Genomic DNA, 23,029 nt, shown 5'->3' with positions numbered 1-23,029 from the left:
TGGAGTTTTCCAAAAGCTCTCTATGCCTTTGCTAACCTGTTGTCCATCTCTTCATCAATCTCACCATCCGAGGAGATGAGGCTCCCTAGGTAATTAAACTGTTGGACTGATTTGAGCTCTGATTGGCCAATGGTGATGTGGGGATGATGGAAGACTTCCTGAGGTGCAGGTTGATGGAGAACTTCTGTCTTCTTTAAGCTGACTTCCAGCCCAAAGAGCTCAGCAGCCTCAGCAAAGCAGGATGTTAAACGCTGCAGAGCTGCTTCTGTGTGAGCGACGAGGGCGGCGTCATCAGCATAAAGCAGCTCCTGGACAAGATGGTTTAAGGTCTTGGTGTGGGCCTTCAGTCGCCTTAGGTTGAAAAGGCTTCCATCAGTACGATATCGGATGTAGATCCCATTTTCTTCATCAAGGTCTGCCATGGCCCTTTGGAGCATCCTGCTGGAAAAGATTGTGAATAGGGTTGGTGCGAGAACACAGCCTTGTTTCACACCACTGGTTATTAGAAAGGTCTCAGAAAGTGCATTGCCATATCTGACTTGGCTGTGCTGATCCTCATGGAGTGAGATGATCATTTTAAGGAACTTGGGGGGACAACCTAAACGTTCCAAAATCTGCCACAGACCTTTTCTGCTCACAGTATCCAAAACCTTGGTGAGGTCAACAAAGGTTACATGGAGACCTTTGTTCTGTTCCCTACACTTCTCTTGCAGTTGTCTGAGAACAAATCCCATGTCTGTGGGGCTCCTGTTGGCTCTGAAATCACATTGGCTTTCAGGAAGAAGTTCTTCTGCTATAGCAGGTGTTAGTCTGTTCAGAAGTATTCTTGCCAGGATCTTGCCAGCAATGGGGAGCAGAGTAATACCCCGGTAATTTGAGCAGTCTGATTGTGCTGGTTTAAAGGTAAACCAGCAGGGGAAATGAACTCAACCCAAAAGAGAGATTATAAGTCAGAATAACAATTTCATAAAATAACACAATAAGTAGGATTATACAGACAAACAGTTGGTTTTAACCCACCAAACCCAAATATATAACCCAGCACCCTGGGGTATGAACACAGTGGTGTTTGTTGGGCCCCATGAGCCCAAAGGAAAGGGAGAGGGGAAAAAAACCCTGTTGGTGAGAGTGGTGGTGCAGTGTGGTCAAGAGTGGTGGTTGCAGTTCGGTGGAGAGTGGTGATCTGCAGTCTGGTTGAGAGTGGTGGTCACAGTCTGATTGAAAAGTGGTGGTTGCAGTCTGGTTGAAGAGACATCGCTGACATCACAGGTAGAGCAATGACATCACAGGGACAGCGGTGACATCACAGAGACATTGGTGACATCACAGAGACTGCGGCAACATCACAGGGAGAGTGGTGACATCACAGAGAGAGTGATGACAACACAGGGACTACAGTGACATCACAGAGACATTGGTGATACCACAGGGACAGCAGTGACTTCACAGGGACTGCAGTGACATCACAGAGGCTGCAGTGACAGCACAGGAAGGGCACAGTGGTGACATCACAGAGACAGCGGTGACATCACAGGTACAGCAGTGACATCACAAAGACAGCAGTGACATCACAGGCACAGTGGTGACATCACAGTGACATCAGTGACATCACAGGGACAGCGGTGACATCAGAAGAACATCAGTGACATCACAGGGACACCAGTGACATCACAGGGACAGCAGTGACATCACAGGGACAGCAGTGACATCACAGAAAGAGTGATGACATCACAGAGACCTCAGTGACATCACAGAGAGATCGGTGACATCTCAGAGACAGCTATGACATCACAGAGACAGCGGTGACATCACAAAGACAGCAGTGACATCACAGGGACATTGGTGACATCACAGGGACAGCAGTGACATCACAAAGACAACGGTGAAATCACAGAGAAAGCAATGACATCACAGAGACAGCAGTGACATCACAAAGACAGCAGTGACATCCCAGAGAAAGCAGTGACATCACAGGGACAGCAATGACATCACAGGGACAGCAGTGACATCACATTGACAGCAGTGACTGTTACGACCCGCCCCGGGAAAAAGTCAGGGGGGTAACTCAGGTTTTATCAATAATTCCCTTGGGGTGGATTAAAGTGAAACGACACTGAATAATCGGTGTCTGAAAACATATTGACAAGGTTTATTTTAACAATTTTGTACCAACAGCTATGCCAGCATTTTGGGGGCTGTCATAACCTTTCGGGGGAGGAGAAAAATGCACAGGGGAGAGAAAGACAGGGTAAGAGTAAGGGAGAGCAAGAAAAAAGAAAAGATGAGAGTGGTATAATCACCACCCACTGGATCCAGCAATGTCTTGATCCGCAGGCGGTGGGGGGAGAAGAAGGAAAAATCCCCCCCAAAGTCACCAGTCAATATCCATATCCTTTGCACCTCCCCAAGGCGGGGAGTTGTTTTCATAGGGTGCTGTCCCCCTTTTTGGCGCGGAGTTCATGTGGAGGGCGTGGGAAACTCGGCTCTTCCGCCTTTTCGGGGCTTGACATCTTCTGCACTGGAGGAGGGGGGATGGGCCCAGTTGCCCATCAGAAAGTCAAAAGCCTGCAGAGGTCTCTTAGAATGCATAAATCATAAACCGTTCCAGTCTCTGACACCCACTCTGATCCCAGTTGCCCCCAGTGTGGTTGCTCCAGGATGGATCAGGAATGGGGACCCCTCTGTGCCCCCCCTTGTGTCACCCTGTTCTGGGGGAGCTTTGGGGGGACATCTGCACCCCAACACAGCCTCCATTGCATCCCAAAAACCCACTCAGAGTCCACCCAGGACCCCACCTAACCCCTTTTTTTGGGGGGGACATTTATGGGCACTGGTGTTACTGGCAGCCCCCCTGCCTGCAGGCGAGGAGCTCTTGGGTAAGAGAGGACTAATGTTTGTGGACCTCCCTATGGGCTCTGGCTCCCATCATGCCTGCAATTTTCTTGTGATGAACTGGTAACGTCCTATTTAAGCACAGAAATGGTTTCACACTCAGTGGTATAGTTAATGTGAAGAAGGATAAAAAATTCTTTTATAGCACGGAGGCAAGAGAGAACCTGTGCTATCACTGCATGAGGTGGAGGGGATTGACTGCAGTCAGGGGGAAACTGGGGCAGGATGGTTTGCCCCCAATGAGGCCTGGAATCTGTACAGAGAGTGCAAGCTTTCTGGGGGAGGGTTGGTGAGACCAGGATGTTGTCTGGTGTTGCATCAAACTCCAGATATACATTGCCTGTGATGGCTCCTAACAGGCCCATACATTGGTGACTGGCAGTCAACCACTTCCTACTATAAAAGATGAATCCAAATTATAAAAGTCTGAAATGAGAAGTTCTGTTGTACTAGACTTTATATTTTGCAGAAATTCCCGAGATTCATCGCGTTGTCCGGGCCCATACGATTGGACACACCTGTTCACCTGTCCAAACCTGGGAACTAGGTCTGCCAACCGGGAAAAGATTATCTCAGCTACTGTTGACTCCAAGTAAATGACCACTGTAACCCACTTGGATCTCCTCACTGGGGATGGACATGATTATATTATTGTCTGTACTTTTGCTGTTACTCAGTTGTTAGGTTGTTTTACATTTTTGGAGATGACACTTCATCACTATGCTGTTTGAGTCATTCACCAGTGTCATGGTCCAACCACAGAGCACGTGGTGGGATGTATCAGGGGTTAATTCCCCTGATACTTTTGGTCTGTGTTTGGCCCAGCCACCTGCAACAGGTTTGTTCTTTCCCTGCAAAGTTATGAGAAAACAAGCACTGATAAAATGGGAACTTTGTCCTTGAAGGGAGTTTTGGTATAAACTATATTTAATTGGTGTTCTGTGGTTGGCTAATCATCCTCCAAGGTCACTTGAAGGAGAAAATGAAGACTATAATGATGAAGGACGCCCCCAGACTCATTTGGAAAAGACCCCCCCAGCACAGTACGCAGGTGCAGGGAAAGCCACTTACTGACTCTCCAAGGATGCAGCTTCTGCTCTGGGTAATTACAAGTATTGAGGCCATGTTGCTGAGAACACAGCTGTGCTGGGCAGGGCACGTCTCCAGGATGAAGGACCAACCACCCCCTCCCTAAGATCGTGCTCTGTGGTGAACTTGCCACCGGCTGCCGCAAGAGAGGAGCCCCGAAGAGGAGATACAAGGACTGCCTGAAACAACATCTCAGCCTTGGCCACATTGATCTTCATCACTGATCTACTCTGGCCTCCAGTCGGGAGGTCTGGAGACACCCCATCTCTAACGCTGCTGCTTCCTTTGAGAATGCAGCAGGATCAGCATCGAGGAGAAAAGACAACGCAGAAAGAACCGTGTCCTGTCGATCCCATCCAAGGAGTCTTTCTGCTCTGCCTTTGGCAACTGGACGTGTCTATCTCCTGTTGGCCTCTTTAGCCACCAGTGTGCTTGTAGCAAATGTGGGCAGAGCCCTTCCCAAATCTTTGTTCATGCAGCCTAGTCATGATTTTGGATATTAATTTGGGAGTCTGGACTCATTGGTTTATTTGGTTCTGGAACTGGTATTTGGTTTAGTTGGTTTTGGAAACAGGTAATTACAGGCCTGCTGGGTCAGTGAGAGAACTTTATGGCCAACAGCTAAGGAACTGGGGGAGGTCGTGCTGGGGGCTTGTTTCTCTCCTCCTTCCTCTCCTTTGGGTTTGTTTGTTTTGTTGGTCACCTCTTGGTAATAAATATTGGTTTTGTTGAGCTTTCAACGGTGTCGTGGTTTCACCTTCAGTATGATCAGAACCCCTCCCCAACACAGCCACCAAAGGGACGGTGGGTTGCCAGGCCCAGCTCTCTGCAAGAGAAGTTGAGGCCTCTGAGCCAGAGAGGGGATGAGAGCCGGGTCCAGGCTTGGGAATTGCTGGGAGGGGAAAGGGATGTTAAAGAACAAGTCCCTCAGGAGAGGGAAGCAGAGAGGCTGTGTTTTGCCCCCAGCACTAGGGTTTGCAGGGCAGAGCTTAGAATATCCCCCCCGTGAGATTGTTGTGCATCCCTCCTTGCAGTTGTGACAGGCACTTCTCTTCAAAGGTCGTTCTGTGAGCGTCTTCTTGTTCTTTCCAGGTGGGATGCAAGCGGTGGGGTGGGCCTTGGGCGCCAGAGGGACGGTGAGCAAGGTGAGCATTTTCCTGCCAGTCTGAATCAGATGTTACTTCTGGAGGTCTGTATCTTTGGGGAATCTAAGCACATCCCTTGGCATTTGTTTTTTTTGCGGGTGGTTGGCAACCTGAGAAGCATCAGCAGAGTGGGAAGGAGGTCCCTGCAATAAGAGGTCAGTGTAAAGGGAGCTGCGAGGGGAGCTTTGGTGAGAATGTTGCCCTCTGAGGGGATGCGTCAGTGTGTGCCTTCCCTGGGGGATTTCTTTGCAGTGGCCGTGCCTATTGCCAGGGGAGCAGAGCCACAGGCCCAGGAGCCGAGCGACAAGGTCAAGTGCTCTTGTGCTGGCCTGGTGGGCAAGGGCAGGGGATTGCAGGGCTCAGCAATGAAGCAGTTCCCTCTTCTCTTTGGAGGGGCCGTCCCGGTAGCCTTTGGAAAGAGATGAGCGTTGCAGGTGAGTCGGGGAGGGAGCGAGGAAGAGCAGGGGCCCAGGGAACTTTCAGAAATGCCACAGAAGGTTTTCTTTCCCTCTTCCAGCTGTGCCATGCAGGGAGAGCCGCAGGCTGAGACTCTGGCCGGAGCCAGGGACTGGAGGAGCTCAGAGCACTTAGGAGATGGTGAGTGGTGGAATGGTTGGGCTTTGGCCGATGTGCTGCTAAAGTCCTGCACTGATTTTGGTTTCCTTTCTTGGAGCTGACAAAGAGAAGAAGCCAGCGACTGCAGGAACCTCTGAGCCAGCCAAAGGGACGGTGGATTAACAGGCCCAGCTCCCTGCAAGATAAGTCGAGGGCTCTGAGCCAGAGAGGGGATGAGAGCCGGGTCCAGGCTTGGCAATTGCCAGGAGGGCTTTGGAAAGGAGCGCAGGGGAAAGGGATGTGACAGTTCAACCCCATCCGTGTGCCAAGGGCTCCTTTGTGGTGTCACAGCCTATCCTCTCCATTCCGCAATGGGCCCTGGCAACCAAAGAACCAACGCCCTACAACCCCAAAGTGAAGCCCCACCCATGTGCCATGGGCCCTCTTGGGATGTCACAGCCTGTCCCCTCCATTCCAGAATGGCTGCTGGAAACCAAAACACCAATGTCTCACAGCCCCCAGTGCAGCCCAACCCCTGTGCCATGGGCCCCATTGTGATGTCACGACCTGTCCTCTCCATTCCGGAATAGCCCCTGGCAACCAAAGAACCAACCCCCCACAAGGTCAGAATGCAGCCCCACCCGTGTGCCATGGGCCCCTTTGGGATGTCACAGCCTGTCCTCTCCATTCTGGAATAGCCCCTGGCAACCAAAGAACCAACCCCTCACACCCCCACAGTGCAGCCCCACCCGTCTGCCACGGGACTCTTGGGGATGTCCCGGCCTTTCCCCCAGCAAAGAAAGCCTGCAACCTTCGGGTTTCACATGCAGTTGGGGGGCCACCCTGGGCACTGCATGGGCAGCAAGAGCTTTCTGTCCTGGCCCTTTTTGTCTGGCAGGAATCTTCAGCTCTGTTCGCTTTGGCCAGTCAGACTGGCAATTTCAGCGCAGGGCTCCTGCAAGCCAAGGACAGCCCTGCCCTCCAGCAAAGAAACCCCTTACCCTCAGGCTCTTCTTCTGTTCCTTAAAACACAACCTGCAGGGGAGCTTTCTGGGATCTCTTCTCTTGGCAATTGGCAAGATAGACCCGCTCCCATGTTTAACACCTCAGGCAAAACCACCCTTTGAACACCTTTGCCAACCCTCCCCAACCTTTCCCAAAGCCCAGAGTTTACAGGCGTCCCGTAATTCTGGCCCAATCTCACCCAAGCCCACAAACCAGGACAGAAACCTCTCAGCCGCACGCTGCCTCCTTCCCATTGCTGTGCCTTCTGTGCAGGCCAAAGGCCTTCAAATCAAGGACCCAAAATTCATGGCCTGTTCTTTTTCCCACAAGAGAAGGCGTGCTGAACTCTCCAGACCAGGGAATTGGAAGATCTCCCCCAAACTCCTTTGCTACACGCTGCAGGGCCAACGATTCCTCTGCTCTGCCCTGTCGGCGCTGCTTTGTCTCATCTGGGTCCCCAGAAACCGTCAGCCAAAGCCGGGCAATAAAATCTCGCAGCAGTTGGTTGGCTTCCAGAGGTGACCCTACTTCATTCAGCACTGAAGGGACACAACAATTGCTCTCTAACACCTGGACATCAGTTCTCAAAACTTGGAACTCTTTTGACATTTGAGCAGACAAAAGAATTCCTGTCCATTGGCTTACCAGTTCTCGGCAGGAATTCTTCTTCTCTCTTCCATTGGCTCTTGATTTCTCACTTGGCATGAGACTTAGTCCACAATTGTTGTCCTTTTCTTGTCTTTTCCCTAGATAGGGAGAGCCTCAGGAACTGTCTGGGTTAGTTTTGTCTTCGTCTCTGGTTTCTCTCAGGGGTCTTTGTGGTTTAGAAATTCTGCCTTCTTGGTGTCCAGGTCTCCAAAATAGATTTCTCTGCCAGGTCTCTGACCATTGAAATATGGCAGGCCTTCAACTTGGACTTTGTTTTTCTAACAAATGGCCATGGCCCAGAACTTGTCCATCCCCCATTGGCTATTGCCCCCATTCAATCTCCTGCCAGCAGTTTCTCCCCACTACTGGCTGGGCTCCTTTGTCAAGCACTAGAACTTGTTGGGGAACGGGCCCAGTCCTGTTGCCTATTTTTGGTGGGGATGTGCAGGAGGGCATTGAGTCTTCCATGAGCAAAGTGGCAGAGGACCCCAAGCTGGCTTGCAGTGTGGATGTGCTGGAGGGTAGGCAGGCTGTGCAGAGGGACCTGGACAGGCTGGAGCTCTGGGCCGAGCCCATGGGCATGAGGTTCAAGAGTGCCTTTGGGGCCTTTGGGGCCTCTGGCCACAATAACCCCCTGCAGCTCCAGGCTGGGGGCAGAGGAGCTGCAAAAGGGTCCCCGTGGGAGAGGCCCTGGGGGTGCTGGTGGACAGAGGCTGAACCTGAGCCAGCGGGTGGCCGGGTGGGCAAGAAGGCCCAGGGCAGGCTGGCCTGGATCAGAAAGAGTGTGGCAGCAGGAGCAGGGCAGGGATGCTTCTGCTGGACTGGGCACTGGTGAGGCCACAGCTGGAGTGCTGTGTCCAGCTCTGGGCCCCTCAATTGAGGGAGAACCTTGAGGGGCTGCAGTGGGTGGAGAGCAGGGCAATGGAGCTGGGCAAGGGTCTGCAGTGCATGTGCTGTGAGGAGCAGCTGAGGGAGCTGGGCTTCTCCAACCTGGAGAAGAGGAGGCTCGGGGCTGACCTTCTCCCTGTCCACAACTTCCTGACAGGAGGCTGGAGCCAGGTGGGGGTCTGTAGAGGCGTGGCTAAAGGCACAGGGGATGTGCCCAGGTACAGAGCCAAGAGAGCGTGCCCCAGAGTTAGTAAACTGATTGCTTAAGAAAGTCACGTGGTATGTAGGGATATAAGGACCGGGAATTTTGAAATAAATGCTTTTTGTCCACACCACCGCACGAGGAGTGTATTTATTCCTTGTTATACAAGGACCCCGCCGCTACATATGGAGCCCGAACGGGACATTTTAGCTTATATTAAGCAAATAATATCTGTCTTGTATCAAGAAATTAGCTGGTGACTCCGGGATCGTCTCGATTTTGCAGAGACGGGAGTCTGTACCACAAAAAACTTTGACGTCAATAATCCGTGGTCTCAGTGGCGTCTGAGAAACGGGAAGATAGTTTAGCGAGCTTGAAAAATATTAGAAATAGTGCACAGGAGAAGAAGAGAAGAAAGAAGTTGAAGAAGAAGAAGCCAAAAAGTCAGAGCAGGCAACCGGAGAGAGCGGAGAGGGTCCAACGCAACACCAAAGCGGTGAGTCCAGCTGAAAGGCATTCCACAAGACTAGACTGCTCCCTGAGCGCCAGGTGCCTGCAGCTCGGAGACCCGAGCCACGGAGCACCTTAGGATCATCAGGGAAAAGCCTGTTGGTCCCCCGTGCATCGGTCACAGGGTAAAAGCAGCTTGCCACTGCTGAGAGCCACGGCCGGACCCCGTGCGCAAAAGCGGCTCTGCCGCTACTGCCCGTACCATCCCAGCCCCACCGCACGACCCCCGCATTGCCTTTCTGCTTAGCGGAAAGCGCAGAGCTCCGTGCCGCTCCGCCGCCGGCCCGGCACCTAGTGCCTGTAGACTTTAGCAACTAAAAAAGCCGTAGTTTGAAAGTACCGGGGAAACGGCCGAGCCAAGCACGTGAGCTGGCCGCCCCACCGCGCCGCGGCACGGACCCGCGCCGAGAGTGCCGCTGCCCCTGCCAAACCCGCGCTGCGCTTAAAAGCCACGTGGAAAAGGCAGAACTGCGCCGTGACCCTATCGGAGCCCCTGATGAGTCCTGTGCATCGGAGGAGGCTGGCCGCCACCACCTGTCTGTGACGACAGTGTAGACCATCCAAGCAGAGGAAAAACTTTTCAGAAACCGTGAAAACCCCAAAGAACTTTTTGCCGCTTTTCGCCGCCTGTTGCCGTCGGACCGGCGCTAGGACCGCCCGCCGGCCCCGCGCCACGCAGCGCCCGCCGAGCCGCACGCCGAGGACGTCCCGCGCAGAGCCACCGCCACCGCTGCAGCCCACCCCGAGGATCCAGCCACCCCCCACCCGCCAACGTTCATCGCAGAAGCCAGCGCCCACGCCGCGGACGCCCGCGCCCGCCGATCCTGCCCCACGCTGAGTCGCGCCGCCGCCGACCCCCACGCCGTTGGAGCAGCGCCGCTTCCCCTCGCGCCACAGCCGAATCAAGCCCGGACCCCCGCAGAGACGCCGAGAGAAAAAAACCACAGAAAAAAGACTGCGAAGTACCCAAACTGCTACAAAAAGACTCAGAACACGTGTGCTCCCAGCAGGTCGTAGATAAGGTAAACAGACACTTGTTTCCATAGAAACCTCATTATACATTGAAACGAAACACAGACACAAACTTTTGCCAGTTTTTGCAACACAAAAGCAGTTTACTCGGTGATAAAACTCTGCCTGCACAAGGCACACAGGGAAGAACAAAAAACCCACACCCCAACCCCCTGCACACACTGCTGATAGCAGCACAACACAACATAGTAACACAAACTCAGGAAACATACCAGGGGAGGGACGGGAGCCGGGAGAACACAGTTGCTGGGAAGAGACAGAATGGCCATGCAAGTTCCTGGCCCATGGAACCACAGCAAGCAATTCTGTTACAGCGATGGGGGGGGTAATTCAGCGTGCCTACCCCATTTCGCTGCGGATGACCAGCGACCACGTGGCCCCGTGTGGCCGCAGCCACGTTCCCCACCACACGGCCCAAGCCCCGAACTTTCTCTTCAGGCCCAGGCGCAGCCCCGTCCCACCCACAGACACGAGGAGGGAGCCAACCCCGCCCCCTACTCGCCCCCTGTACCACCCACCATCCCCCCACAGGGAACCGGTTTTGCCGGGGCAACAAAGGGGGAGAAATGGGAGGGATGGGGGAAGGGAAGAAAGAGGGGGAGAAAGAACAAAACATGGTTCCAACGGGAGGGAACAAAGGGGCAGATAAAGAGCAATCAGCCAACATGTGGGAACAATGTCTAGACAAGGCAATTCGCATGGAAAGCCTGAATGTTAATCAGGCCTGCCCAGACGATATTAGCCAAAGCCAGCCCCCTCAGAGTCAAGCCCTGCATAGGGCCACAGAGAACCTGAGGCAATTGATAAGAGGTTCTGGTCTGTCTTTAACCAAAATTTTCGAATATTTGGAGGCATTGAGTTACACCTATCCTTTCACCACATATGACTGGGAAGAACTGATAAAATTAGTTCTCAGTGACACCCAATATACAGTCTAGTTAACTGATTTTCAGAAATATTGCTCTGTTCATATTAAATATCCACAGGCAAGCATTAAGGCACACCAATTAAACGGGGAAACAAATGACAATTTAGAAGTACAATCAAAGTACCATAGAGAGATAGCCAGGCGAGCCCTAAAAGCTATGGAAAGCATTTTCACTGCAGATCAAGATGATTATCTGTCCTCCATTAAAAGGGTTACAAAGTTATACTGAGTTAAATTTAAGATGCTTGGACCAGTTGCAGTCTGCTTTAAACAAGCAAATTGAATACAATGAAGCCAGAGAGATACTGTACGAGCATTTGGCTTTTGAAAGGGAAAATGCAAGCAGTGAAAGAGCTTTGCAGAGCCCTCCTGCAAGGGAGAACTGTGACTTTATTGAGCTGGTACAGCCCTATCAAGGAGCTAGCTCTGAGAAGCAGCTACCTGCCTCTTTAGTTGCAGCCTTAGATGCCCAGATAAGAGTACAGAAGGAAGTCAGACACACAGCCAGTTGTTTTAGTTGTGGAGAAATAGGTCACTTTCAGGAAAGTTGTCCTTGGAAGCCCCTAATAGCAACATTCCATAAACACCCTAGCAGCAGAGAAATGACTGAGTTGCACCAAAGGTGCCATAAGCAAGGCAAAAGATGTGCTACAAGCATTATACTGCTTGTGGGAGCCCTGCTTGCTGTAATCCTTTGTGGTACTACTTTTCATGTGCAAGAAAGGAAACAAATTAAGGCAAGTCACAAAATGCCAATAACCAGCCCCCAAAGTACCTGTGTACCCTGTACCCCAAAGAAAGGTGACAGGTGGAAAACACTGCCAAGGTTAACAGCAGAACACGCAGTCAAAAAACATGCAGAAGCCTTGCAGATCGGACTGCCCCTACCTATAAGGCTTCTAGCAAATTGGTCACGAGTGGTAACTGATTCAAAAAAACATTCCTTTACCATACTCCTTCACCCTGAGGATGCCCAGAAACCCTTCTTTTCCATCATGGGTTTAAACAGTGCACGATCTATGCAAAGTCACTGCTGGGCTGCCCTTCCTCAGGGGATGCAAAATACCTTGATAAAGTATCAAACAGCCATAATACATCATTATGCAGAGGACACATTAATAACCACGGCCACTAGAAATGAACTGCTAATTGTTCCTGCTACTTTAACCAAAACTGCCCAAGGTGCAGATCTTCAGGTTGTTTCAGGAAGAATCCAACAACCACAACTCTGGACTTACCCGAGACAGGAGAACACAGCAAAAAGACTCTACACAGGTGACACAGCTCGAGGTAAAAAACATTTGTATTTACACGAGTTGCAGAAGCCTCAGAGAACTACCAATTGCTTAGAACCTGTTTTAACCATAACCATAGGGGACCTATACCCTCTCCTTGTGTTGCTAAGGGAGAACTCCAACCTAAAGTCTGACAAATCGCTAGCTGCAGAGGCAAACCAAGTGTTAGAGAATTATGCCAAGGTGATAAAAAGCAAACAGAACAACAGAGATTCTGAAAGGCAAATCTGCCTAGTTTTTGTTTCCAGCAGATATGAAGCATTGCAGTTTGTTTCAGTGGGATCAAACTGAGAGAAGCCCACTGTTGATTCTAGAACAGCCTTTTCTGTCATACCACACCAACTAAAATCTGTGTGAATTGCTAATGAGAGTTTGCAAGCTTGTCATTTAGGGCAGAGCACGACTGAGAAAACTGGACAGAGGAGATCCTGCCTTTACCAACATTCCAGCTTTGAAAGACAATTTGGATAGGATGATCGCTGAGGACACTGGATCTTAAGATACCCTGGCAAGTTTTAGTGGTAATATTTTAATTCATCTCCTTAAGCACAGATTGTGGCAGAAATCAGCAATTTACCTTTAAAGGCCACACCAGATGCAAAACTGAACCAGTGAAAGGCCTAGGGCCTTCACACATGCATCTAGGAAACACAAAATGCTGCAATGACTTGAATAAATCCTGCCACTGATCAGTAAGAAAACTACAGCCATGAACCAAGCTTCTGTATAGTTCTGGAACTGATTGTCATTCATATCGCCTTGGGAAAATTGTTGAACAATACTCTGATGTTATGATTGTGTTTATTTTGCTATAAGGTTGATAACCTGTCTTGAAAGTTAATTTCCTTGAGATATTGTTAACCCTTACCTGTTGTTTGAAATGCGTTCTGTTTGGTTCCTGTGAGTTACAAAAGGTATGATTTCTATACAAGTGCACACAAACTCACATCCTGACACGCCACAGACAATAACTGACAGTAACTAAGAAGCTGCTAAAGCAGCAATGTTTAACAGTATACCCAGAGTTTTAAGGCAAGCAATTGTCTCATTCACTACATCAAAATACAAGTTCTCTAAGAGACCATTCAAAGTAACAATTAATAAAAACTGCATCATCAAAGTATACCCACACTGTCAGGAAATCATCTAATGCAGTGTCAGAGAAAGCATTAACCCTAGCTGGTTAATGGCAAGTGAGATCTAGCAAATAGATATATATATCTGAATTAGACATATTGAAATGTACATGCAAATAGATATACATCCACAAAACATAACTGCCACTACATCCACTAGACAAAACACAAAAGTGTAAAACACAAGTTAGTTGCTAAGCAACATTGATACACTGAAATGGATTAACATTAATACTAAGCAGCTACTTCCTATCAGATAGGAAAATTCTCATGTCACAAGCATTTCACACCAAGCCATAACACAGCAAAAGGAAAATCACATTTTGAAACACATGCTAAGTTTAAACAAAAGGGGGAGAACCGGTGTAACCTGTAAGAACATTTGTAAAAAGCTATGTATGTTATCAATTTTTGAGTTGTGACAGTGCTGAAAGAAGCAGGTCTGAAAAGCAGCACACACCTCAGGCGTTTGTTTCTCCTAAGCTACTAATCATAGTAAGATTTGATTTCAGGACAACAGATGAGATTCCTAGATTTTATGCCATGGAGAGAAAGCTATGCCTATGCAGATATAGAAAAAAGAACTCAAGCAGGTTTCTTCCGAGTGTGTAAAACCCTATTCAAATATGTGACCACAGCAGCCGGAAACAGAGTAACGCAGAAGTTTGAAAAGAGTTAAGGTTATGTTTCAAGTTTACATTAGGAAATGACCAACGTGGTGCAAAGCAGTCTCTGAAATGTGCGTGTGTGTGTGTGTTCGTGTGTGTGTTCAAGTGTGCGGTGGCCACCGATGAATGAGATGTGTGAATGAATGAAAATAGTGTTTGACTGATCAAATAATAAAAAACAAACACCTCACAAATGACATTACCTCAACCACACACAGGTCGCTTTTAAGAAATTGTAGTTTGCTAAGGTTACCCTGTTTCTTAAATAAAGTTGAATTCCCCAGTTATAAAAACCCTCAGATTAAGAAAAGTTATAGTTTATACACAGTTAAGATAAGACCCCTAAGTTAATAAAGTTTTCCATCCAAGTTGCACTAACCTATAGGAATATAAGGAAGTTTTAAAAAGGTTTACATTAGAGTTAAGAAACTGAGCAAAGCAATGTGCGGGATCACTGCGAAGCTCGGTAGTTTTATAATGTTGTAAGTGTTAAAATTATTGTTTGCATTGTTTTTTGCATTTCTGTTCATACTGTTTTGGTGACTTCTTAATATAATTAAAGGAGGGGATGTGTAGAGGCGTGGCTAAAGGCACAGAGGATGTGCCCAGGTACAGAGCCAAGAGAGCGTGCCCCAGAGTTAGTAAACTGATTGGTTAAGAAAGTCACGTGGTATGTAGGGATATAAGGACCGGGAATTTTGAAATAAACTCTCTTTGTCCACACCACCGCACGAGGAGCGTCTTATTCCTTGTTATACAAGGACCCCACCGCTACAGCTTCCCTCTCCTAAGGGACTTGTTCTTAGACATCCCTTTCCCCTCCTGGCAATTGCCAAACCTGTACCCAGCTCTCATCCCCTCTCTGGCTCAGAGCCCTTGTACTGGGATGGAGTTGTGATGATATTTTTGGTATGTGTTTGGCCTTAGGCACCTGCAGTAGTTTATAGTTCTTCCTGCCAAGTTCACTGATAAAACACTACATTTATCCTTGGAGGGAGAAGTTCTGTATAAACTGTTTTAATTGGTCTCCTGTGATTGGTCAATGGCTCGTCAAGGGCATTTGGAGGAGAAAGTGATGATGAGGTGAGGAAGGCTCACCCCCAGACTCAATTGGGAAAGATCCCAGGACTCACTGTGCCTGTGTGGGGGGATTTCCAAAGTTCTCACCCATGTGCAGAAGGGGGGCACTGACATAACCAAGGGGGTGGGATTGGGAACCCCTGACGGGGCGGTGCTGGCCACACCTCCCCTGGCAGGTGTGCTCAATGAACTGTATAAAAGCAGACACGTTTTCCGTGCTGGGGGCTGGCTCTACACGAAGGACCAAGTTGCTTTTAGCGGGGACACCTGCTGGAGTGGGAGCCTGCCCCCCCTTCGGAACACGCAGCTGCTGCAGAGAGGCTTCATTACTGGTTAGAGTGGGTAAGACTCTCTTATAAGGGACACCTGGGTGAGTAGGGTGTTGTGCCTTCCTTTTAGGTTCTTTTTGTTCACTTTTCTCCTTCCTAATCCCTTTCTCGAGTGCCTGTTTTTACTGTTACCCACGTTTCATAATAAATAGTTATTTTGTTAACTAGCAACGGTGTCTAGTTTTTCACCTTCCAGTGTCTCTTGGACCTTTTCCCTCCCTGATACACCGCATGTGCCTAAACCACCTTTCTCCAGGGTTTTGTAGTTCTGAGAGTGTCCAAACCCCCTTGTTCCCAGGATTTTTAATCTCTGAGAATATCCAAACCCCCCTGTTCCCAGGATTTCTGGAGTCTCGGAGTGTCCACATCCGTCTTTTGTGATATTTCGGGGTCAGGGAGTATTCAAACCCTCCTGTTACCAGGACTTTTGAAGCCCCCCCACTTCTCCACAGTCACCAGGAGTGCAGAGAACTGGGAAGCTTCACTGTGTGCGGGGAGCTGGGGCCGTGCTGGTGGGACTGGTGGTGCTGGGAGCCCCCCCGGCTGCGGGCGAGGAGCTGTGGGGTGAGCGGGGGGATGGTGGAAAAGGGGGGAAAAGAGGAGGAAAGAGGGGCTGATGTCCCACATCCTCCTTTTCCCCACCTTTCTGACCTCTCCCGCCCCTTTCCCATCATTCCCCACTCCTCAGACCCGTCTCGCCCTCATCCACTTTTGGGGGTTACCACTCCCCTCCCACTGAATTTGGGATTGCCACCACCTCTTTTATGGGGTTTACGTGGATCCTGGCACCTCTTGGGGTGCACTGGGTGCTCTGTTGGGGTGCAGATGCCCCCACAAAACCCCCCCAAGAACGGGGTGACATGTGGAGGACTCAGGGGGTTCCCCATTCCTGATCCATCCTGGGGCCGGTTCTGCCCCCCTCAAACTCTGCTCCCCCCGTAGTTTCCTCCTAAGTCACCCCCAGCCCCTTCTCTCCAGTGAGCAGGACTGCAGAGCACTGAGAAGCTTTACTGGGAACACTGGGAAAAGCTGGGTGGGGTGAGAACAAAAGCAGGGAAGGGGGGGACAGGCGACCCTCCCAAATGAGCACAGGGTTTGGGGGGTCCCGGCTGGGCCCGAGGCCACGGGGAGGGGCTGCGGCTGCCGGCGGCTCAGGAGCTCTGTGGGGAGAGAAAAGGGGGTGAGAGCGGGGTGGGGGGACAGGGGGGGCACAGAGGCTGTGGGAGAGCAAGGGGGGGGACACGACCCCCATTTGGGGACCCCCCCTTTACCTTCTCCCGCAGGTAGAAGCCGAGCCCCAGCGCCAGGAAGACCAAGCCCAAGACGAAGCCCCCGACCCCCACCAGGGACCTGTGACATCAGTGACACCAGTGGGACCAGTGACACCAGTGGGACCAGTGACACCAGTGGGACCAGTGACACCAGTGAGAACAGTGAGAACATTGACACCAGTGACACCAGTGACAGGGACCAGTGACACCAGTGACACCAGTGACACCAGTGACAGGGACCAGTGACATCAGTCCCTTCCAGTCTCTCCCAGTCTCTCCCAGTTCCCTCCCAGTGCCTTTCCTGGACCCCCCAACCCCTCCCTCCTCAAAAATTTGGGGTCTGGGAGTACCTAAACCTCTCTTTCCAGGATTTCTTGGGGCTGAGAGACCCCAAACACACATTCCTGGGTTACTGGGAGGATGATATTGCCCAAACCCCCCTGTTCTAAGGAGTTTTAGGGTGTCAATGTTCCCAATCCCCCTATTCTGGTGTTTTTGAGTAGCTGACGTGTCCCAAACCCCCCTGTGCTCAGGATTTTGAGGGTCTGGGTGTGTCCCAAAGCCCCTGTTCCAGGATTTCTGTAGTCTGGGAGTGCCCAAGCCTCTCTTTTCCAATATTTTGGGCTCTGGTAATGCCCCAACCCAGTTTCTGGTATTTTATGGGTCTAGGAGAGCCCATATCCACGTGTTCCCAAGATTTTTGGGGTCTGAATGTTTCCAGCCCCCCTGTTCCTATGATATTTTTGACTCTGGGAGTGTCCAGACCCCTCATTCCCAGGATTTTTAGGGTCTGGATATGCCTAAACCACCTTTCTCCAGGATTTTGTAATTCTGAGAGTGTCCAAACCCCCCTGCTCCCAAGATTTTTAATCTCTGAGAGTGTCCAAACCCCCCTGTTACCAGGATTTCTGCAGTCTAGGAGTGTCCACATCCCTCTTTTGTGATATTTCGGGGTCAGGGAGTGTCCAAACCCTCCTGTTGCCAGGATTTTTGAAGCCCCCCCCCTTCTCCCCAGTCACCAGGAGTGCAGAGAACTGGGAAGCTTCACTGTGTGCGGGGAGCTGGGGATGGGATGATGTCCCACATCCTCCTTTTCCCCACCTTTCTGACCTCTGCCACCCCTTTCCCATCATTCCCCACTCCTCAGTCCCATCTCACCCTCATCCACTTTTGGGGGGTACCACTCCCCTCCCACTGAATTTGGGATTCCCAGCACCTCTTTTACGGGGTTTATGTGGATCCTGGCACCTCTTGGGGTGCGCTGGGTGCCCTGTTGGGGTGCAGATGCCCCCACAAAACTCCCCCAAGAACGGGGTGACACATGGAGAACTCAGGGGGTTCCCCATTCCCGATCCATCCTGGGGCCACTTCTGCCCCCCTCAAACTCTGCTCCCCCCGTGGTTTCCCCCTAAGTCACCCCCAGCCCCTTCTCTCCAGTGAGCAGGACTGCAGAGCACTGAGAAGCTTTACTGGGAACACTGGGAACAGCTGGGTGGGGTGTGAACAAAAGCAGGGAAGGGGGGGACAGGCGACCCCCCCAAATGAGCGCAGGGTTTGGGGGGTCCCGGCTGGGCCCGAGGCCACGGGGAGGGGCTGCGGCCGCCAGCGGCTCAGGAGCTCTGTGGGGAGAGAAAAGGGGGTGAGAGCGGGGTGGGGGGACAGGGGGGGCACAGAGGATGTGGGAGAGCAAGGGGGGGACACGACCCCCATTTCAGGACCCCCCTTTACCTTCTCCCGCAGGTAGAAGCCGAGCCCCAGCGCCAGGAAGACCAAGCCCAAGACGAAGCCCCCGACCCCCACCAGGATCTTGCTGCGGACGGTGTCCGGTGGCATCTCTGGGGGGAGCCGGGGGGGTCAGCACCCCCAAAACCTCCTCCCACGCACCACCCGGCACCCCACAGAGCCCGGCCCGCTCTCCCCCAGCCCACCCGGGGGTCCCTCAAACCTCCTGCCAGTCCCTTCCCAGCCCCTGCAGGGATCCCACCCAGCCTCTCCCAGACCCTTTAGGACACTCCAACCCCCTCCCATCACCCCCAGCACCCACCAAACTCCCTCCCAGTCGCCCCCAGTTGCCCCCTTTCCCCCCCGGCCCCCCTGCCAGTGTGCCCCCGGTCCTGGGGGGGCCGGGCCGTACCCCAGTGCCGGCTGAGGGGGTGCTCCAGGCTGACGTGCTCCACCTGGCAGCTGTAGGTGACCCCGCGCCGGGGGGGGATTTCCAGCAGCACCAGCACCTGGTAGCTCCAGTCCCCGTTGGGGACCACGTCAGTGGCCACCACGTGCTCCGGCAGCTCCTGCCCATCCTGGAACCACCTCACCTGCACCGGCGCAGGGTAGAAATCCATCACGGAGCAGAGCAGGCGGCCGGGGCTGGGCTGGGAGCTCGACGGCACCAGCGAGATGGACACGCTGGGGGGCACTGGGAGGGACGGGGGAGACACTGGGCTGAGCTGGGGGGCACTGGGAGGGAGGGCAGAGGGCTTGGAGGGCATTGGGAGGGACTGGGATGGCACTGGGAGGGACTGGGAATAGAGTGGGGGAGAAGGGGATGGGCTGGAGGGGAACTGGGGAGAGAGTTGGGAGATGTGGGAGTGAAGTGAGAACGACTGGGAATGTATCGAGAGGGTCTGGGAATGGACAGAGAGGGACTGGGAGTGACTGGGCTGGACTGGGAGTGACTGGTGTGGACTGAGAAGGAAGCGATCGGGACTGGGAGGCTGAGTCGTGGGGAGAGAACTCTTTGGTTTGGGTCTGCCTGGCAACTGGAGCGTCATCAGAGAGACGCGCTGGGATTGGCTGAGGTGCGTGAGCTCGGTGGCCCCAGCGGGGTGGAGACGCGGGGGGGCACTGGGAGAGACTGGGATGGACTGGGATGGACTAGGAGGGAAGAAAAGGCCACGGGACGGGCACAGGGAGAGCTGAGGGGTCTGAGATGATTCCCAGGGAGGGTTTGAGGGGCTCCAGGGTCATTCCGGGGCAGGTGCCTAGGGGACCCGTTCTGGCCCACACTCACCTCTCCTCTCCACAGTGAATGGGGTGACGATCTTGTAGTTGTGCCGGCAGTACGTGTCCACTCCTGCCCGAAAATACTCTAGCAATTCCTGTTTGCTGTTCCAGTACCTGGCCTGGATCTCCCCGTAGGGGGTGTCCCCCACAAACACCCCCACATCGCTGTCGAAGTGAGCGTACTGCTCCCGGTTGTAGATTTGCCTGTACACGTTCCTCACCCGCTCGGTGCCATTGATGAAGAGACACTCGTGCTTTCCCATCTCCTGGAACAGCCCTGTGTGTGCAGGACACGGGTCAGGAGGTGCCCCGTCCCCACCCATCATCCCCCAGCCCCCCCCCAGCAGGGTGGGAGCTCAGGGGGCCACCCTGGACCCCCCTTTCCCACCCCCCTCTGCCCCACGGATGCCCCAGCACCGGCTCTTGGCTGGGGGGAACCCCCCCATCAGCCCCCCGGGGATGGACAGGGGGGTTGGGGACCCCCCCCCAATGCGGATCCCACGCCCCCCCGAGCCCCAGGGAACCGCTGCAGGGCTCAAGGGACACCCAGGGACCCCCAGGGCACCCCTCTACCTGCTCTCCCACACCCCCTTGCCCCCCACTCCCAACACTTTCCTTTCACCCCCGAGACTCCCCTGCCCTCACTTTGGGGCTCCCACACCCCCCCACTCACTCCGGGACTTCCAACCCCCCTCCCACTCACTTTTGGGGCTCCCACCCCCTCTTGTCTCCCCTCTTTCCCCCCCTTTCCCACCCCCCGCTCACCCGACAGCTCCTCGCCCGCAGCCGGGGGGGCTCCCAGCAGCACCAGGACCGCCAGCACGGCCCCAGCTCCCCGCACACGCTCCATGCCCAGCGCCGGACAGCTGCTGACAGCCCCAAACCAGCCGGGCGGCGCCGTTTTGGGGGTTTTTGGGTGCGCTCTGATTGGCTGAGGGCAAAGCCCGGCGACGGTTTCGGACAGTGTTGGAGCCTCGTCTTCCCGGCGACTGATGAGTCATCAGCGCAGCGCGCTGGGATTGGGCGCGGGCGGCGTGGGCGCTTTGGGATTGGCTGAGGGCCGTTGGGGTCGGGGGGGTCCCGGCTGGGCCCGAGGCCACGGGGAGGGGCTGGGGGAGAGAAAAGGGGGGGAGAGAAAAGGGGGGGAGAGAAAAGGGGCTGGAGGGGCAGGGGGAGCAGGGGGGGTACGGACTCCGCAGGCAGGAGGAGATTTCTGTCCTGGCACTTTTGGTCTGGGAGGGATCTTCGTCCGTCTTGGATTTTGGGAGTCACACGGCCCTTTTCAGCATCCCCCAGGGACCCCCAGGGACTGTCTGGAGACCCCCAGAGTTGTGACCAGTGACACCAGTGACACCAGTGACACCAGTGACACCAGTGACACCAGTGACAGGGACCAGAGACACCAGTGACACCAATGACACCAGTAAGACCAGTGACACCACTGAGAACAGTGGGATCAGTAATAGGGACCAGTGACATCAGTGACACCAGTGGGACCAGTGACACCAGTGGGACCAGTGACACCAGTGGGACCAGTGACACCAGTGACACCAGTGAGAACAGTGACACCAGTGACAGGGACCAGTGACACCAGTGAGAACAGTGAGAACAGTGGGACCAGTGGGATCAGTTACAGGGACCAGTGACACCAGTGACACCAGTGACACCAGTGGCAGGGACCAGTGACACCTGTGAGAACAGTGGGACCAGTGGGATCAGTGACAGGGACCAGTGACATCAGTGACACCAACGCCACCAGTGACAGGGACCAGTGACACCAGTGACACCAGTGACACCAGTGACACCAGTGACACCAGTGACAGGGACCAGTGACATCAGTCCCTTCCAGTCTCTCCCAGTCTCTCCCAGTCTCTCCCAGTTCCCTCCCAGTGCCTTTCCTGGACCCCCCAACCCCTCCCTCCTCAAAAATTTGGGGTCTGGGAGTACCTAAACCTCTCATTCCAGGATTTCTTGGGGCTGGGAGACCCCAAACACACATTCCTGGGTTACTGGGAGGATGACATTGCCCAAATCCCCCTGTTCTAAGGAGTTTTAGGGTGTCAATGTTCCCAATCCCCCTATTCTGGTGTTTTTGAGTAGCTGACGTGTCCCAAACCCCCCTGTGCTCAGGATTTTGAGGGTCTGGGTGTGTCCCAAAGCCCCTGTTCCCAGGATTTCTGTAGTCTGGGAGTGCCCAAGCCTCTCTTTTCCAATATTTTGGGCTCTGGTAATGCCCCAACCCAGTTTCTGGTATTTTATGGGTCTAGGAGAGCCCATATCCACGTGTTCCCAAGATTTTTGGGGTCTGAATGTTTCCAGCCCCCCTGTTCCTATGATATTTTTGACTCTGGGAGTGTCCAGACCCCTCATTCCCAGGATTTTTAGGGTCTGGATATGCCTAAACCACCTTTCTCCAGGATTTTGTAATTCTGAGAGTGTCCAAACCCCCCTGCTCCCAAGATTTTTAATCTCTGAGAGTATCCAAACCCCCCTGTTCCCAGGATTTCTGCAGTCTAGGAGTGTCCACATCCGTCTTTTGTGATATTTTGGGGTCAGGGAGTGTCCAAACCCTCCTGTTGCCAGGATTTTTGAAGCCCCCCCCCTTCTCCCCAGTCACCAGGAGTGCAGAGAACTGGGAAGCTTCACTGTGTGTGGGGAGCTGGGGATGGGCTGATGTCCCACATCCTCCTTTTCCCCACCTTTCTGACCTCTCCCACCCCTTTTCCATCATTCCCCACTCCTCAGTCCCATCTCGCCCTCATCCACTTTTGGGGGGTACCACTCCCCTCCCACTGAATTTGGGATTCCCAGCACCTCTTTTACGGGGTTTACGTGGGTCCTGGCACCTCTTGGGGTGCGCTGGGTGCAAGATCCATCCTGGGGCCGGTTCTGCCCCTCTCAAACTCTGCTCCCCCCGTGGTTTCCCCCTAAGTCACCCCCAGCCCCTTCTCTCCAACAACCAGGACTGCAGAGCACTAAGAAGCTTTACTGGGAACACTGGGAACAGCTGGTTAGTGCAGGAAGAAATGCAGGGAAGGGGGGGACAGGCGACCCCCCCAAATGAGCGCAGGGTTTGGGGGGTCCCGGCTGGGCCCGAGGCCACGGGGAGGGGCTGCGGCTGCCGGCGGCTCAGGAGCTCTGTGGGGAGAGAAAAGGGGGTGAGAGCGGGCTGGGGGGGCAGGGGGGACACAGAGGCTGTGGGAGAGCAAGGGAGGGACACGACCCCCGGGGACCCCCCTTTACCTTCTCCCGCAGGTAGAAGCCGAGCCCCAGCGCCAGGAAGACCGAGCCCAAGACGAAGCCCCCGACCCCCACCAGGATCTTGCTGCGGACGGTGTCCGGTGGCATCTCTG

The 23,029-nt window shown here is 53.2% G+C and overlaps 5 protein-coding genes across 10 annotated transcripts in view; 3 read left to right on the top strand and 2 right to left on the bottom strand.

Moving 5' to 3' along the window:
• Positions 1-23,029, top strand: part of LOC116781455 (class II histocompatibility antigen, B-L beta chain-like) — a 99,397-nt gene that overhangs the window by 18,034 nt on the left and 58,334 nt on the right. Inside the window, exons 3-4 of one of the 4 annotated variants that reach the window (XM_032677137.1) lie at positions 5,721-5,727; positions 8,408-8,411. The exons of the other annotated variants lie outside the window; for them this stretch is intronic. Of the exons in view, the coding sequence (XP_032533028.1) occupies positions 5,721-5,727; positions 8,408-8,411 (11 nt within the window). The remainder of the gene's footprint in view (positions 1-5,720; positions 5,728-8,407; positions 8,412-23,029) is intronic. 4 annotated transcript variants of the gene reach the window in all.
• LOC116781444 (C-type lectin domain family 2 member B-like) overlaps positions 1-23,029 on the top strand; it is a 125,484-nt gene that overhangs the window by 48,039 nt on the left and 54,416 nt on the right. The gene's annotated exons all lie outside the window — the stretch shown is intronic.
• Positions 1-23,029, top strand: part of LOC116781440 (early activation antigen CD69-like) — a 79,065-nt gene that overhangs the window by 23,786 nt on the left and 32,250 nt on the right. The gene's annotated exons all lie outside the window — the stretch shown is intronic.
• The window catches only part of LOC116781450 (class II histocompatibility antigen, B-L beta chain-like), a 144,975-nt gene that overhangs the window by 116,358 nt on the left and 5,588 nt on the right, over positions 1-23,029 (bottom strand). For 2 of the 3 annotated variants that reach the window (XM_032677129.1, XM_032677128.1), the window contains exon 5: positions 16,674-16,745. In XM_032677129.1, coding sequence (XP_032533020.1) covers positions 16,674-16,745 — 72 coding nt within the window. Of the gene's footprint in view, positions 1-16,673; positions 16,746-22,676; positions 22,815-22,919; positions 23,027-23,029 lie in introns of those variants that run through there. The other variant, XM_032677127.1, reaches the window with a different exon arrangement.
• LOC116781453 (class II histocompatibility antigen, B-L beta chain-like) lies at positions 18,197-20,665 on the bottom strand. Its single transcript, XM_032677132.1, has 5 exons — positions 20,442-20,665; positions 19,684-19,953; positions 18,808-19,089; positions 18,402-18,508; positions 18,197-18,292 (listed from the first exon to the last, which is right to left on the bottom strand). The coding sequence occupies exons 1-5, from the start codon at positions 20,524-20,526 to the stop codon at positions 18,284-18,286; spliced, it is 753 nt and encodes a 250-aa protein (XP_032533023.1). The 5' UTR covers positions 20,527-20,665; the 3' UTR covers positions 18,197-18,283.

The sequence above is a fragment of the Chiroxiphia lanceolata genome (genome assembly GCF_009829145.1).
Source record: "Chiroxiphia lanceolata isolate bChiLan1 chromosome W unlocalized genomic scaffold, bChiLan1.pri scaffold_46_arrow_ctg1, whole genome shotgun sequence".
NCBI classification, from domain to species: Eukaryota; Metazoa; Chordata; class Aves; order Passeriformes; family Pipridae; genus Chiroxiphia; species Chiroxiphia lanceolata.
The sequence above is the reverse complement of the archived record's forward strand: the minus strand, read 5'-3'. Positions and strand labels throughout refer to the sequence as shown.

Bases quoted from the DNA above. Each gene is read 5' to 3' on its own strand.
- LOC116781453 (XM_032677132.1), bottom strand. From the start codon at position 20,526: ATGGAGCGTGTGCGGGGAGCTGGGGCCGTGCTGGCGGTCCTGGTGCTG. The intron at 19,954-20,441 runs GTGAGCGGGGGG...CTGCACACACAG, and splicing joins TGCGGGCGAGGAGCTGTCGG to GGCTGTTCCAGGAGATGGGA. The intron at 19,090-19,683 runs GTGAGTGTGGGC...CGTCCCTCCCAG, and splicing joins ATTCACTGTGGAGAGGAGAG to TGCCCCCCAGCGTGTCCATC.